General features: G+C 48.5%; 1 protein-coding gene across 3 annotated transcripts in view; it reads right to left on the reverse strand.

Annotated features, from left to right (window-relative positions):
• The window catches only part of WT1 (WT1 transcription factor), a 137,270-nt gene that overhangs the window by 33,844 nt on the left and 87,068 nt on the right, over nt 1-16,358 (reverse strand). For all 3 annotated transcript variants that reach the window (XM_077288086.1, XM_077288085.1, XM_077288087.1), the window contains one exon: nt 3,963-4,065. In XM_077288086.1, the coding sequence (XP_077144201.1) occupies nt 3,963-4,065 (103 nt within the window). The remainder of the gene's footprint in view (nt 1-3,962; nt 4,066-16,358) is intronic.

The following is a 16,358-nucleotide window of genomic DNA, read 5'->3' on the forward strand; positions in this document are numbered from 1 at the left end:
GGGTTGTTCAGAGTTGCCACCACATCGGCCCTATGACTGTACTATCAGGTTTAAACCAGGGGCCAAATTGCCTAAAGCAAGGATGTTTAACATCTCCGGTCTGGAGAGACAAGCATTAAAGGATTACATTGCTGAAAGTTTGAGCAAAGGGCACATCAGGCCTTCATCCTCGCCTGTGGCAGCAGGGTTCTTCTTCGTGAAGAAGAAAGATGGTGGACTACGGCCGTGTCTGGATTTTAGGGAGTTAAACCAGATTACGGTTCGTGATCCATACCCTATGCCACTGATACCAGATTTGTTCAACCAGGTGGCAGGTGCTAAGTGGTTTACCAAGCTTGACCTCAGGGGGGCGTACAACCTCATAAGAGTCCGTCAAGGTGATGAGTGGAAGACGGCTTTTAATACCCCTGAGGGTCATTTTGAAAATTTGGTGATGCCATTTGGGTTGACTAACGCACCTGCAGTATTCCAACATTTCATTAATGATGTGTTTTCGCATATTTTGGGGAAATTCGTTATCGTGTACCTAGATGACATTCTCATATATTCTTGCGACCGTGATACTCATTTAGATCATGTCAGGCAGGTGTTACAGCTTCTCAGAGAGAATAAGCTGTATGCTAAACTTGAGAAATGTGTATCTTCTGTTCAAGAGTTGCCTTTCTTGGGTTATATTGTGTCTGCTTCTGGTTTTAAAATGGACGCCGCTAAGGTGCAAGCGGTGCTGCATTGGGAACGTCCTGATAACCTGAAAGCACTTCAGCGGTTCCTTGGGTTTTCTAACTACTATAGGAAATTTATCAAGGATTTTTCCATCATTGCTAAACCGCTAACTGACATGACTAAAAAGGGTACCAATTTCTCCGTTTGGCCCGAGGCTGCTGTGCGCGCATTTGAATTTCTTAAGAACAGTTTTGTTTCAGCCCCCATTCTTGTGCAGCCAGACGTATCAAAACCTTTTGTTGTGGAAGTCGATGCGTCTGAGGTTGGTGTGGGGGCGGTACTATCACAAGGCTCATCTTTGAGTGATTTGCGTCCTTGCGCCTATTTTTCGAAGAAACTGTCGTCCGCCGAACGTAACTACGATATCGGCAACAGGGAGTTGTTGGCAATCAAGTTGGCCTTTGAGGAATGGCGACACTTCTTGGAGGGGTCGGTTCATCAGGTTACTGTTATTACCGATCATAAGAATCTGCTGTATTTGGAGTCAGCCAAGCGTCTGTCCCCCAGGCAGGCTCACTGGGCATTGTTTTTCACGCGGTTCAATTTTGTTGTCACTTACAGACCGGGGTCTAAAAACACTAAGGCGGATGCTCTGTCCAGGTGTTTTCCGGGGGGAGAACCTCGGGAGGATCCAGTACCCATCCTCCAAAAGGGTGTTGTGGTTTCTGCTCTCACTACCGAGGTTGAGGCTGAGATTGCCGAGGCTCAGGAGGAGGTACCATCTGAGCTTCCCATCAACAAATCTTTTGTACCGCTTCATCTCCGCTTAAAGGTTTTGGCGGAGCATCATGATGCTGCCCTGGCTGGCCACCCAGGGGTTAGAGGTACCTTGGAGTTGGTGTCACGTCGGTTTTGGTGGCCCAAGATCCGACAGGACGTGGTCTCATACGTGTCAGCTTGTACCACGTGCGCTAGGGCTAAGACACCCCGCTCCCATCCTGTTGGCACACTCCTTCCTCTTGAGGTACCTAGTAAGCCATGGATAGAAATCTCCATGGATTTCATCACTGATTTGCCCTCCTCAGCTGGGAACACGGTCATCTTGGTGATTGTTGATCGGTTTTCAAAAATGTCGCACTTTGTGTCTTTGCCTTCGTTGCCTAACGCTAAGACTCTGGCTCAGGTATTTGTGCAGGAGGTGGTCAGACTTCATGGGGTTCCGTCTGACATCGTGTCTGATAGGGGTACTCAGTTTTTGGAAAGCATTTTGCTCACGGCTGGGGATCAAGTTGTCTCATTCTTCGGCGTTTCATCCTCAGTCAAATGGTCAGACTGAGCGTATGAACCAAAATTTGGAACAGTACTTACGCTGCTTTGTCTCTGATAACCATGAGGAGTGGTCTACGTTCCTTCCTTTGGCTGAGTTTGCCATCAATAATCACCGCTAAGAGTCGTCTGGGGAATCTCCGTTTTTTTGTGTTTACGGGCTACATCCTCAATTTTGTACTTTGAGTCAGAGGGGCTCTTCCGGCGTTCCGGAGGAGGACCAGTTATGAGCACAATTGTCATCAGTCTGGAGGAGAGTTAAACAGCGCCTGTTGAGTGTGGGTGCTAGGTACAAACGTGTGGCTGACAGTAGGCGTGTGCCAGGTCCGGACCTGAGTGTGGATGACTGGGTGTGGTTATCCACAAAAAACATAAGACTCAAGATAGAATCCCTTAAATTGGGTCCAAGGTTTATTGGTCCATTTAGGGTCGCCGCCGTCATTAACCCTGTAGCGTACCGATTGGAGCTTCCTACGGTGTATAAGATACATAACGTGTTCCACAGATAGTTGCTAAAGAAGACGGTGGGTCTTGTGGACGTGACACCTATGCCTTCTCCAGTCTTGGTGGATGGTAATTTGGAATTCGAAGTCTCCAAGGTGGTTGACTCTCGTGTAGATCGCCGCACTTTACAGTACTTGGTACACTGGCGTGGTTATGGGCCTGAGGAAAGGTCCTGGGTACCAGCCTCGGACGTTCATGCGGATCGGCTGGTCAGTATGTTTCACCTCCGTCATCCGGACAAGTCGGGTCCTATAAGCCGTGAGGGCCCTGGGGTCCCTCGTAGAAGGCGGGGTACTGTCATGTCGGACGCTGTTCATACCAGGGCGTTCGACAGACAGCGGTAATTCCGCTTTTATCCACTATGTGCTCAGTGGCGTCGGCTAGTTTTTATCTAGCTGGTCCGGGGTTAATTTAGCTGGTGCTCGGATTGGAAGCTGGGCCACGCCCACTGCCTTTAAATAGTTCTTCTGAACATTGGGCGTCGCCGATTATAGCTTCTGTCTAGTGCTTGGTTATCTCGGTCTGGAGTGGTGAGCTAGGAATTGGAGTTTTGTATCTGGTGGTGTATTTCCCTTTGTCTTATTTACTCCTTCCTATATTTGTATTTATTTTGCCCTGCGCATTTATAGTGTATTCCTGAGTGACTGCGGCGTGGTGTATATTTTCCGTTATCCTTGTCTGTGCTAACTGTGGGTATTGGTGTATTATCTTTTCACTGGGTGGTGGGCGGTGGTTTCAGCCTAGGGTTGAAACAGGAGACAGGGTGAGGGTCGAGGCCTAGACATGCACACCATCAGTATAAACTCTAGGTAGAGGGTCAGTCAGGATTTCCCTAGTCTGAGGGAAATTGCAGGGGCACGGGTTATTAGCTCTTGCCCACCTAGGCTTCCCGTGACAGCTTGTCAGAGACGGGGCCGGGTGTGGAGCCGGCTCTTCGAAGTATATTATTGTGCAACCATGCTGCCATCCTGAGATCACCTGACAGGTTCCCTTTAATATCTATTTACTGATGGTTTATTCAGCTAACAGCTTTTTCTCTTGACCTGCCCACAGACATACACACACTCAGTTTTGACCATACTCATAAGTCTGTTGGTCTTTCTGAAATCCTTGGGTTTGGCCACTTTTGCTCTTATGTATATGGACACCTTAAGAATGATACTGGGTTCCACAAAACGACTTAACATGTTCAACCAGCAGTGTTGTGTCGTCATTTAATTTCTACTAGCATAGGCCAGATTATGGTAGGCTGTAGGACCCCCTACAGAAGAGTACATATTACCACTAACAAAAGAAAAGATAGAAAGTTAGAATGGAGTGAGACCTTAAGGTATTAGATACATTGGAACAAAGGCCCAATTTACCTAATCTGTAATCCATCCCTCTTAATAATAATATATATTTCCTGTATATGTCAGTTCAAAAACAAACATCCTACAACATTCTTAATGTAAAGTTTCCATTCTTACTTGTATGCCTCTGAAAACGCCATGTGTGTGTATCCGGTACTGACCCCCACAGCTGTATAACATTGGGGCGCTGTGACTGTCATTTTCATAAGTCGTCCCATGACTGTAAGTAGAAAAACATTGAATAAATAAGTGGATATTTTTTTGCTTCAGTGTACATAAAAGTATTAATAACAAGTCAAATAAAACTGGTAACGATCGGATCTTTGCTAACATAGATACACAGTGACTTCTCCCAAGGACTGTGCGGTGTCAACTTCAAGAAAACAACTTATCAAAATGATGTTGTTTATATTTTTGTACAGATCAATAAAATGACATAATGGATGTATTTTGTGCCATGTGAGGATTATTTTAAGGGGGTTTTACCACCATAGAAGGGTATACATCATTTACTGATCACTGTCAAACTCACTTCTAGAAAAAAGTGTCCGGACTCCCAACATTAGTAACAGACACCACATACACTAATAAAACTATGTTGATACCTGCGTCGGGGGCCATAATTTAGTATCTGTTGATTTATAATCAGTTCATCCATCTTTGCCCAAAAGGAACTATAGAAAAAACTCAACAGCACTACTAAAAACAAAGAAGTCATTAAAGGGGTTGTACCCTTTCAAATACATTTCTATCTCAACTGCAACCTGATATGAAACAACAAACAGCTCTGTACTCACCCGGGGTCACCGGTGAGTCTTCTCTGCTGCTTCTAGTGGATGGCATTGGCTGGAGTGCTGATTAGTGATGAGGGAGTGTACTAGTTGCTTGGATTTTTCCAAGCACGCTCGGGTGGTCTCTGTTAGCCAGCCTGAGTACATGTGGGGGTTGCCTAGTTACTAGGGAATCCCCACATGTATTCAAGCTGTCTATCAGCTGTAAATCAGTCAGCTGCGGCAAGGAAGGAAAACTAAATCTCCGAGCAGTTACACGGAGCCCACCCGAGCATGCTCGGGAAAACCCGAGCAACGAGTACACTCGCTCATCACTAGTGCTGATGTCACCTCGATAGCATGGCAGCCAACCAGTGAGCTCAGCGGCTCTGCATGTGTGGACAGAACACCGCCCTCAGTGCTACTGAGCTCACTGATTGGTTGTCACACTGTCAAGGTGACATCCGTGCCGCAGCCAATGCCAGAAATAAGGGGGCATCGGTGGACATGAGGTAAGTTTATTGCTTTATAACAAGCTGCTGTCGAGATATAAACTTAATTGAAAAGGAACAACCCCTTTAAGGAACCCAAGAAATGTTCATACTTATAACTGTATATAATTATGTTTTAATTATGGATAGAGCAAAAGATAATTATGAAGAAAAGCCGTGAAGGAAATAAAAAGGTTGAGGGGACTTCTGGAAAACTCTGTATTACGGATGTATGAGGCTTATGTTTATGGCCACCGACACTAGAAGAGTTGAGCTATGCATTGTATCTCTCAGCCAAACAAAGACTGATAAAAATGTTGGCGTTCTATCTCAAAGATGAGGCCATGTCTAGGGCTGATTTTCCACAGATTCTGCAGCCTTGGACATGAAGAAGAGAACAAAACCTTTCATCTTCTCCTGCAGGGCTGTACATCATCCATACAGATTCTTTTCCTTTATCCTGAAAGCATGCTTAGGTCAGATATTTTTTTTCCAACAGGCTGTGAACTTTCAGATGGGCTGAGTTCCATTAATTGTAAAGCTGAGGATCTGTATTTTTTCTATTGTATTCTATTTATTAGCCATAAACTCCCATCCTCATCCTTTATGTTCAGAGGTCACATATTTCTCAAGGTTGGTGCATTTCCTCACTGCTGCCTTTATAGAAATCCCCAACATTTAAATATAGAGAAATATTCAATGTAAATCTACACTTTTAGAACCTCCTTAAAAATTACATTATGGCACTGCACCTAGTGGTGACCTCCGGAAAATGTCATGTTTTTAGCAATTACTTATGGAGCACCCCCACTGCCGCAGGGCCGAGGGGCACCCGGTACCGGGCCTCTGTGTCTCAGTCCTGGGGTTGTCACGGTGGCTAGGCCCGGTCCGTGACCCTGCTGAGGGGTGTCCAGTGAAAGTTGAGAATGAGATGATGTTGTGGTGTGGTGCAAGCCGCGGTGAATAACGAGGACACAGGGGTGCAGTCTCTTTACCTCTTTACTGAAGGTCTCGAGGTACTCAATCCAGAGCACTGTTAACCGGGCTGTCTGAGACCGGCCGGTCCGATGGCACATCCGGAGTTCCCTTAACAGGTGGGAATCAGTGTCTACCTTCTAGCGCCTGTGTGTTGTAGTCCTTCCCTCTTGAGCAGCCCAGGATAGTCCTCACAACTGCTGTGTCTGTCTCTGATATTCGTTCTCTCCGTCCCCCAGGTGATATGGTTAGGACGCACCCGTATGACGGGGTAGGCCTGGAGTTCTTCCGGGACCCTAGAGTCGCCCCTCTCCCACAGCTGCCTCCGTTGTCTGCTTAGGTGCTTGAGTGAGACAGCCAACCTATAATTGGCTGTCCGGCCGTGGTTTGAAGTAATGCTTAGAGTCTCTTACTTGCTCGGCGTTCCAGCCACCGATTGTTTGCGCCTCAGAAGGATGTTGCCTCGATCTTACAGCACGACTCCTTCAGGTTCTCTCGCCTCTTTGCTGTATTCCCGTTTCTTACTTCTTGTCCTTACTTAGGAGTCTGCCAGGATCCCATCCCTGACAGGTCCTCTCTCTAGCTTCTCCCAGTTGCTTCTCTCTGTCTTCTTGTCCAACCCCCAGTTTTACCAAAGTGTGAGGAGTGGCCTACTAGATAGAACCACTCCCCCTGGTGGCCGGAGTGTGAAGTGTAGAGTGTGTGATACCTGGTCAGGTGAACTCCTTTAGTGCAATCAGACGTACCAACACCCCCCTTAGCGGCGGAGCATCAGTACTGCAATGACCAGGACTCTGGGGCGCTGCACTCCCCCCCGGTTAAATCCAGTACTCCCGGACTGGGAAAGTAAGAACAACAATACATGTTAACAGAAAACACACAAAATGTTGAAATATTATAAACAATTAAACATAACAGTGCTTCCCTTTATGGGAGGTGAGGACTCTTGAACGTTGCGAAAGTTAGGTCATGCACAGTTTATGACTCTCAGTTCAATGGGTTGAAACAGCAGGGACCCCGGGTAAACAAAGGGGTCCCCTTTTAGAAGTTTTTGGAGCAATTCACTGTCCATTACTCCGTTGTCCATTTTAAAACCTGTAACAAAAGATATGCACACAAACATTTTCAACTAAATAGTAGCCCTCACTAATACCTCCAAGTTTTGTAGCGGAGGGGAGTTTGATTCTTGGTGCTGCGTGTAGACCTTCGCAGCGCAGGGGTTGCGATTGGCCTAACAGGGCCCGCTATGCTTGCTACCGCTGGTGTAGTGCACTGTCTTCTAGCTACACTTCTAGTGAGTCTGGGTAGCACTGGCAGGCTGGAGCTCTCAGGGCTGCTGCTACCAACAGTGGGTATGGCAGATTCGCCGATAGCAGAGGGAGGATTTGCCGGTTCAACGGTTGGCATGGCATCTTCAGGTAGGGCTTGCTGAGATTGCGGGCCTGGATGATCTGGCACCACAATTAGTTCTGGTGGGTCCGGCTGGCGGAACGTTAGAACAGGTACCACGATGGCCTGATTTATCTGAGTCCAGGACTGGGGAAAATCACCAAGAACAGTGTGTATCATCTTCTCCTTTTCTACAAGTGGGGAGGTTCCTGGATCCGTTTCCCTCTCTCTCAACTTATCAGGGCAGACTTTAAGGTGGTCCCTGGATATCACCGTCGAGGTCTCCCCTCCATCCTTGCTGATGAGACAAACCTTCGTGTTGTCGAAATCGGATGGCAGGATGGTATACGGTTCCGCTTCCCATTGGTCGTCGAGTTTGTGTAGCCTCCTCTTTCATTTGAGTACGTGCTCATCGGGTGACAAGGGAATCGCAGGAGCATGCTGGTTGTAGTCTCTTTCTTGTTTTTGTCTAGCCTGGGCGAGACTTCTTTCCACGCATTCCTGTACTTTGCGGTACCTTCGCTGCCTTTCTGCATCCCAATCTGCATCCGGTGAGGTATCTTGGGGACTAGGACCCCCATGTCCAGGTCAACGGGTAACTTGCTAGATCTTCCTTGCATCAGGTACGCCGGAGTGCAGTTGGTGGAATTTACTGGGATATGATTGTATATGTCCACCAAGTCAGGCAACTTTGTTGGCCACAGGTTCCGCTCCTCTACGGGCAAGGTCTTCAGTAAGTCGATCACCACTTGGTTAATCTTTTCACACATCCCGTTGGTTTGGGGATGGTACGGTGTGGTTCTGATTTTCTTACACCCGTACAGATGGCAGAACTCTTGGAACACCTCTGCTTCGAATGCTGGTCTCTGATCGGTCAGTACCTTCTCCAGGTACCCATGGGGCCTACAAAAGTACTGCTGGAAGGCCTTGGCAGCCGTCCTGGCCATTAGATCCTTTGCAGGTACAACCACCAAAAATCTGGAGTAGTGATCTACGATGGTAAGAGCGTAGATGTAGCCTGACCGGCTAGGTGTCAGCTTCACATGATCCAGCGCGACCAGTTCGAGTGGCCGTTTGGTGATGATGGGCTGCAAGGGAGCCCGTTGGCTGTCACGGTCCTTCCTGCGTAGGCTACATGGATCGCACTCCCGACACCACTTCTCAATGGCTCTCTTCATGCCAATCCAATAGAACCTCCCTCGGAGTAGCCTCTCCAGCTTCTTCCATCCGAAGTGTCCGGCTCCATCGTGGTAGGCTCCCAGAACCATGGGCGCATCTCGCCTCGGCACCACTATCTGCCATACCAATTCATGAGTACGCGGGTCGATGCTCCTCCTGCACAGCTTGCCATCATGGATAAACAGTTTGATTCTCCCCTTCCACAGCTGTCATGTCTCCTGTGGATCATCTGGGCCGGGATGCAACCCTGCCTGCGTCAGGAGCTCTTTCACCCGACGGACCGCGGGGTCACCATCCTGGGTCTCCGCCCATCCGTGATGGGGCACGGGATTCAACGTGGCATCCTGTTGATTCTTGTACCGGTTCTTCACATGATGGGAGTACTGAGCGGCTTTGGGGCGATGGAACGCAGGCAACTCTACCTCTTCAAGTGCCTCCGGGTCCTCCCCCGTTTCTGGCAAATTGGGCATCCGGGACAAGGCATCGGCATTCGCATTATTGCGTCCTGCCCGGTACTTGATGGTGAAGTCGTAGTTGGACAGCCGGGCCATCCACCGCTGTTCCAAGGCCCCGAGTTTGGCTGTATCCAAGTGCGACAGCGGATTATTATCCATGAAGATGGTGAATTTCGCCGAGGCCAGGTAGTGTTTGAACCTCTCTGTCACTGCCCAGGCGATGGCAAGGAACTCCAGTTTAAAGGAACTGTAGTTATCAGGGTACCTTTCCGTGGGACGGAGCTTCCTGCTGGCGTAAGCGATCACCCTCTCCTTGCCTCTCTGGACCTGGGACAGCACGGCTCCCAATCCCACATTGCTGGCATCCGTGTACAGCACAAACGGTTGGTCGTATTCGGGGTAGGCCAGTACCTCTTCTTCCATCAGTGCCGACTTCAAACACGTGAAGGATCCTTCCAGCCCCTCATTCTAATCAAATGGGGTGTTCTTCCCCTTGGTCTTCTTTGATTGGCCCACCAACAGGTCTTGCAAGGGCGCGGCCTTCTTGGTGAAGTCCTTAATGAACCTTCGGTAATAGCCTACCAGTCCGAGGAACTGCCGGACTTCGTGGAGGTTGCTGGGCTTCGGCCAGTCTTGGATCACCGTGACCTTGTCGGGGTCTGGGGCTACTCCTTCAGCGCTCACCACATGGCCCAGGTACTGCACTTTGGGTTTCAGCAGGTGACATTTCGACGGTTTCACCTTTAAGCCAAAGTTGGACAGGGCTTTAAACACCTCAGCCAGGTGCTTCAGATGGTCTTCGTAGGTCTTAGAGAAGACAATGACATCATCCAAATATAGCAGTACGGTTTCAAAGTTCTTGTGCCCCAGACAGCACTCCATCATCCTCTGGAACGTCCCCGGGGCATTGCACAATCCGAAGGGCATGTAGTTGAATTCGCAGAGACCCATCGGTGTCGTGAAGGCCGTCTTCTCTTTGTCCGCCTCCGCCTCGGGAACCTGCCAGTACCCACTGGTGAGATCTAAGGTAGAGAAATAGTTAGCAGACTTTAGGGCAGCCAGAGACTCCTCTATCCTGGGCAGTGGGTATGCGTCCTTATGTGTAATGCGATTCAACTGCCTGTAATCAACGCACATCCTCATTGTGCCATCTTTCTTTTTAACAAGGACTAACGGAGCTGCCCAGGGGCTACAACTGTCTCTCACCACCCCAGCCTCCTTCATTTCTCGCAACATGTCCTTAGCACACTGGTAATGAGCTGGGGGTACAGGGCGGTATCTCTCTTTTATGGGCCGGTGATCTCCCGTGGGGATATGATGTTGGATCCCTTTCACCTGTCCAAAATCTAAGGGGTGTTTGCTAAATACCCGCTCATACTCGTGAACCACCCTGTAGGCCCCCTGTTTCTGATGGGATGGGGTGGAGTCAGTGCCCACGTGCAATTCCCGACACCAATCGTTCGGGTGCCCTGCAGAACCGTTGTCCCCCGCCAAGTTAGACGGGGCCAAGGGTCCAGGTGTCTGTATCACACTATTATTGACGGCAAACAGTTTGGCGAGCGTGACATACTTGGTGAGATGGACCTCTTCCTCCCCGCAATTAAGGACACGTACTGGCACCCTCCCCTGGCGGACGTCGACCACCCCCCTGGCTGTTAGGAGAGTGGGCCTATTGTCTGAATAGACGGGTTCTACAAGGGCCTGGTAGTCCTTACCCCTGAGGCCTATGGCTGCCCGACACCATATCAACATCTCACTCCTGGGAGGTATCGCGATAGGGTTTGAATCACTCACAGTGACACGACCAATTTCACCACCAGTCAGCTCTACCTGCTGTCTCTGCATCAGAACTCTGATTTCTTTTTGCAGGGCGCGTTGTTCACTATAGCCAGCAGTTTCTGCTACCTGTTGCAACAAGACGATAACTTCTGCAAGACAATTTTCTATAACATTGGTGCCAATAGTCATCATGGGATTACATTCACGGCGGTCAATATCAACAATTACAATCCCCTGGGCCTTCAATTCCACCCGCCCCACCTTGATGGTGACCTCTTTATACCCCACTTGTGGCAATGGCTGACCATTACTGGCTTTTATGGTGAAATCGTCATCGGGGCCACGAGTAATATCGGTGTCCTCCCAATACTGTTTATAAAGCACGTAAGGCATAGTCGTCACCTGAGAACCGGTGTCCAGCAGAGCGTTCATGGGGATACCGTCGATCACGACAGGAAGAACTGGTCGTCTTCCAACGTATTTGGCTCTCCAATGCTGCGGGCATGATCGTCCTACTCCTGGGGGTTGGCCCTTTGCCCCAGGGGTTGCTCGTTTAAAGGACAGTACCTTGCAAGGTGGCCCACCTAGTGACAGCGGCGGCAGATAGGTCGTCCGTCTCGATGGAAGCGATCGTCGTCCCGGCCTCTGGTCAACGGAGTCCTCCTCTGTCGCATCCAGGGGACATCCTCTGGTTTGGGGGCCAGCTGGATCTTCTCCTTGGGGGCCTCCTGTAGGGACTGCACCGTCCGGGCTAGGGCAGAAACGCTCTTGGTCAGCTCTTGCATCTGGAGGCGGAGTCCTGCAGGGGAGTCGTCCTCTAGGCTCTGGGCATCGGCCTCGGCGGCGACTGGGGCATCCGACGCCACCTCTTGGTGGTAGGTGAGAGCAGGACGCCTGGGTGGCACTGCACGGCTGGGCTGTTGCTCCTGCAGCGCCTGGATAGCTTTATCTTTGAATTGCGCAAAAGTCAAGTCTGGATTCTGCATGGCCAGGAAATGCAATTGGCCCCTTTGGTGACTGCACAGGAGCCCCTCAATGAACCGCTCTTTCAGGAGTTTATCCTCATCCTGCATGCTGCCGGGGTCACTCTGCTTAATGGCCCGCAACGCCTCCTGGAGATTAAGGGCATAGTCCCGTAAGCTATCCTGCGGTCTCTGTTTGCATCCATAGAAAGTCAATTTAATTTCTGTAGCAGTACGGGTATCGAAGGTGGCTTTAAGCTTTGCAAAAACCTGCTGTGCAGTTCCCTTATTCGCGGCGGGCCAGGACTTCACTTCTCTCAGAGCCGCCCCAAAGAGTTGGCCAATTATCATATCAACCTTCTGAGGCTCCGTCAGGGGATAGAACTCAAGAAGGCTGCAGATCCCTTCTTTAAAGTCAGTGAATGTATGAGACTCCCCGGAGTATCGCGGGAGCCAGGCCGCCCCGGGCAGGTACGGCATAGAGAAGGGCATTATGGCCTTTGTGGTAGTGGCAGTGTCCGACTGGCTGATGGGGGCAGCGGGCTCTGCGGCAACCGGTGGTGGTATGAGGGCCGCGGCTACATCCGCTCCGAGGACCGGAGCTGCCTCTGTGTCCACAGCTGCGACCGCCGCCTTCGCTCCTCCCGACTCAGACATGGCCGTCCCTTCCTCCTACTAACCTGCTGGAGGTCGGGATCCCTCTTCCGGGGTTGGCGCTTTACCGCGCTTTCTCGTTCCGCGCTCCTTTCGACCAGTTCCGCCCACGAAGCTAAGGCTCCTCCCTCCGTGCGCGGCGATGGCGAATTGTGGCAGGAACTCTGGCGGCAATAGTAATGCACAGTCTTTGCATTAAGTCACAGTCCAAGCACAATAAATCACAGTTCCAAGGCACACATGACCTGATTCTTCAGGCTTAAGTAGATCCTGTTCGTGACGCCAAGTTGGAGCGCCCCCACTGCCGCAGGGCCGAGGGGCACCCAGTACCGGGCCTCTGTGTCTCAGTCCTGGGGTTGTCATGGTGGCTAGGCCCGGTCCTTGACCCTGCTGAGGGGCGTCCAGTGAAAGTTGAGAATGAGATGATGTTGTGATGTGGTGCAAGCCGCGGTGACTAACGAGGACACAGGGGTGCAGTCTCTTTACCTCTTTACTGAAGGTCTCGAGGTACTTAATCCAGAGCACTGTTAACCGGGCTGTCTGAGACCGGCCGGTCCGATGGCACATCCGGAGTTCCCTTAACAGGTGGGAATCAGTCTACCTTCTAGCGCCTGTGTGTTGTAGTCCTTCCCTGCTGAGCACCCCGGGATAGTCCTCACAACTGCTGTGTCTGTCTCTGATATTCGTTCTCTCCGTCCCCCAGGTGATATGGTTAGGACGCACCCGTATAACGGGGTAGGCCTGGAGTTCTTCCGGGACCCTAGAGTCGCCCCTCTCCCACAGCTGCCTCCGTTGTCTGCTTAGGTGTTTAAGTGAGACAGCCAACCTATAATTGGCTGTCCAGCCGTGGTTTGAAGTAATGCTTAGAGTCTCTTACTTGCTCGGCGTTCCGGCCACCGATTGTTTGCGCCTCAGAAGGATGTTGCCTCGATCTTACAGCACGACTCCTTCTGGTTCTCTCGCCTCTTTGCTGTATTCCCGTTTCTTACTTCTTGTCCTTACTTAGGAGTCTGCCAGGATCCCATCCCTGACAGGTCCTCTCTCTAGCTTCTCCCAGTTGCTTCTCTCTGTCTTCTTGTCCAACCCCCAGTTTTACCAAAGTGTGAGGAGTGGCCAACTAGATAGGACCACTCCCCTTGGTGGCCGGAGTGTGAAGTGTAGTGTGTGTGATACCTGGTCAGGTGAACTCCTTTAGTGCAATCAGACATACCAACACCCCCCTTAGCGGCGGAGCATCAGTACTGCAACGACCAGGACTCTGGGGCGCTGCACTTACGTTTTCTATCTTATGCTTTCTAACATGATGTGTAAAGTCGCATTAATGATCTGTAATATGGCCTGATGAGCTGTTACGAGACATTTTGGAGTCTAAGGGGTAACATCCAGGCCTGACATGTTACTGTAAGAAGACTTATAGGCCAAGCAATGCTCCTCTGGGAAATTAAATTTGCAAATTACCGCTTCAGAGAGGAAGGGGACGTGAACTCTAATGCCACTAACGGGAAGCAGCAATCCTAAAATTCAAAATCGACCCTTTAACAAGTTGTCTTGTCACATGACTTAGAACAAAAGCCAAACCAGAATCTCAATTTCCAGAAATGTGTTTCTGGGTGGTGCTATAATTGTAGTACAATTTGCATATTTAATTTCCCAGAGTCAAGTAGTGGGAGGATAGGACAATATTGTGGTTTTCCTGATGAAGAATTTGGTCCAACTTTTAAATGCGTTGAGTTAAACAGAATGGTCAATCCTGGGAAATGTCTTCTCGATTCTTAAATTATATCAGCAGAGCAGACTACTACTCCTATCCTCCCACTACTTGCCATATACGGTGGAATCTCCTGACCTAAGGGTATGGCAGCAACTGTCAAACCTTAGTTTCTTGGTTGTGGTTTAATAACCCCAAAAGGGAAGCCATTTTCCTCTCTCCTATGCAAATGTCCATCAGATAAGACCCTATTGCACTTGGTGTTCTCTTGTTTTTTCTTAATTTCCTAGAGGAACATTGCAAGGAGAAACATTACTTCTTGGATCCCAGTCAGAGGCCTCTCATACAGCCAAAACTTATCTCATGCCTTGCACTGAGGATGAGCAACACCCTGAAACACGTGTCTGCGAATTGAGGATCTGGTTTGGCTTTTATTCTAAGTCATATGGCTAGGCTTGATAAAGGGTCGATATTGACTTTTAGGATTGATACTTCCAGTAGGTGGAGCTAGAGTTCTGGCCCTCAGCTTCTCTGAAGAGGCAATTTGGATAATACAATTTTGGTAATGGCAGCTTAGAAATAAAGACATATTGGATTTTTTTGTTTTATGTGGCCCCATATGCACAAGCCCATTTTCAGCAGATTTTATCAACATTAATCTAATATATGTGACCAGCTTTAGCCTCACTCCTGCATGAACACAGACTAAATACATGAAAATGTGATTCTGCAGTGGTTAAGGTAAATCATTTAATCTCTGACTAAAGGCAATATTCTACAAATAACCATATAATATGGCTCCAGTAGCTCCAAATGTAGAGCTCCACTATATAGCCAGAGCTGTAGTTGAAACTTGAAATAATGGTATATTTGGAATGAGTACAAAGAACTGGGCTCATTCCAGTTATATAATGCCATCAAATAAAAATGTTTATGATTAAGTTACTATTCTGATACACATAAGCTATAAAAGCCATTAGAAACGTCAGGTACTAAACCGCTTCCTGACATGGCTATTTTCTATTTTTTGTTTATTCCTCCACTTTTTCCAATAGCCATAACTTTTTTATTTTTCCATCCCCATGGCCATATGAGGGCTTGTTTTCTGGGGGCCGAGTTGCCGTTTTGAATGAAACTGTTAAATTTTCATGTAATGTACTGGAAAGTGGGGAAATAATTAAATTCAGTCAATATTGCAAAGAAAAAAAGTGCAATTTCAAAATTGTTTACTTGGTTTTTCCTTTACCATATTCACTGTATGGTAAAATTGACATGGCAATATTATTCTCCAGGTCAATATGATTATTTAGATGAGTGAATGTTCATAGTTTTTTTGTTTTTTTAAGAGGCAAATTTTTTTTCCCAAATATGTAAAAAAAAAAAAAAATTGCTTGCGTTGCCATTTTCTGAGACCCATCATGTTTTGAATTTTTGGTCGATATAACTGTGTGAGGGCTTGTTTTTTGCGGCTTGAGCTGACATTTTTATTTATGCCAATTTGGGGGTACATACAATGTTTTGATTGCCTCTTATTGCAGTCTTCTGTATTGCTGCGTCAGCCGAAAAAATGTAATTCTGGAGTTTAGATTTTTGTTCTCGTTACACCGTTTACGAATCTGGTTAACTAAGGACTTGAACCTACGATCATCTGATCATTTGTGCTATATACTGCATTAGCATAGATTTCCTGTATATAGCAAAAATCACAGTCTCCTATGAGCACAAACCAAAAGCTGGTGTTCACAAGAGTATCACGACATGCTCAGGGGTCTTCAGCAGACCCCCAGCCATTAAGGCAACCCATCAGTGCCCTGCTATCACTTGACAGGGGTGCAAATGAGTGCATGGAATGATGCGCCCCCTGTCAATGCGGTGTAGGTGCCACTGTCAGAGATTGATAGCGGCATTAAACAGGTTAACAGTGGCGAGTGGAGCTCTGCTCCACTTGCTGCTGTTAGAGGCAGATGATGGCTGAATATCACAGCCATCAACTGATGGGAAAGATGCAAGCTCTGTTGCTGAACCCTCTTCAAAGTCAGTGAGCTGGCATATGATATCACTGTACTGCATATGACAGTAAAGGGTCAAATTATTTCTCTGTGTGATGCATTATGTGTTGGTGTCGGGTTCCCGCCTCTGCACAGGGGGAAT

Source organism: Ranitomeya variabilis, chromosome 2, assembly GCF_051348905.1.
Source record: "Ranitomeya variabilis isolate aRanVar5 chromosome 2, aRanVar5.hap1, whole genome shotgun sequence".
Lineage (NCBI taxonomy): Eukaryota > Metazoa > Chordata > Amphibia > Anura > Dendrobatidae > Ranitomeya > Ranitomeya variabilis.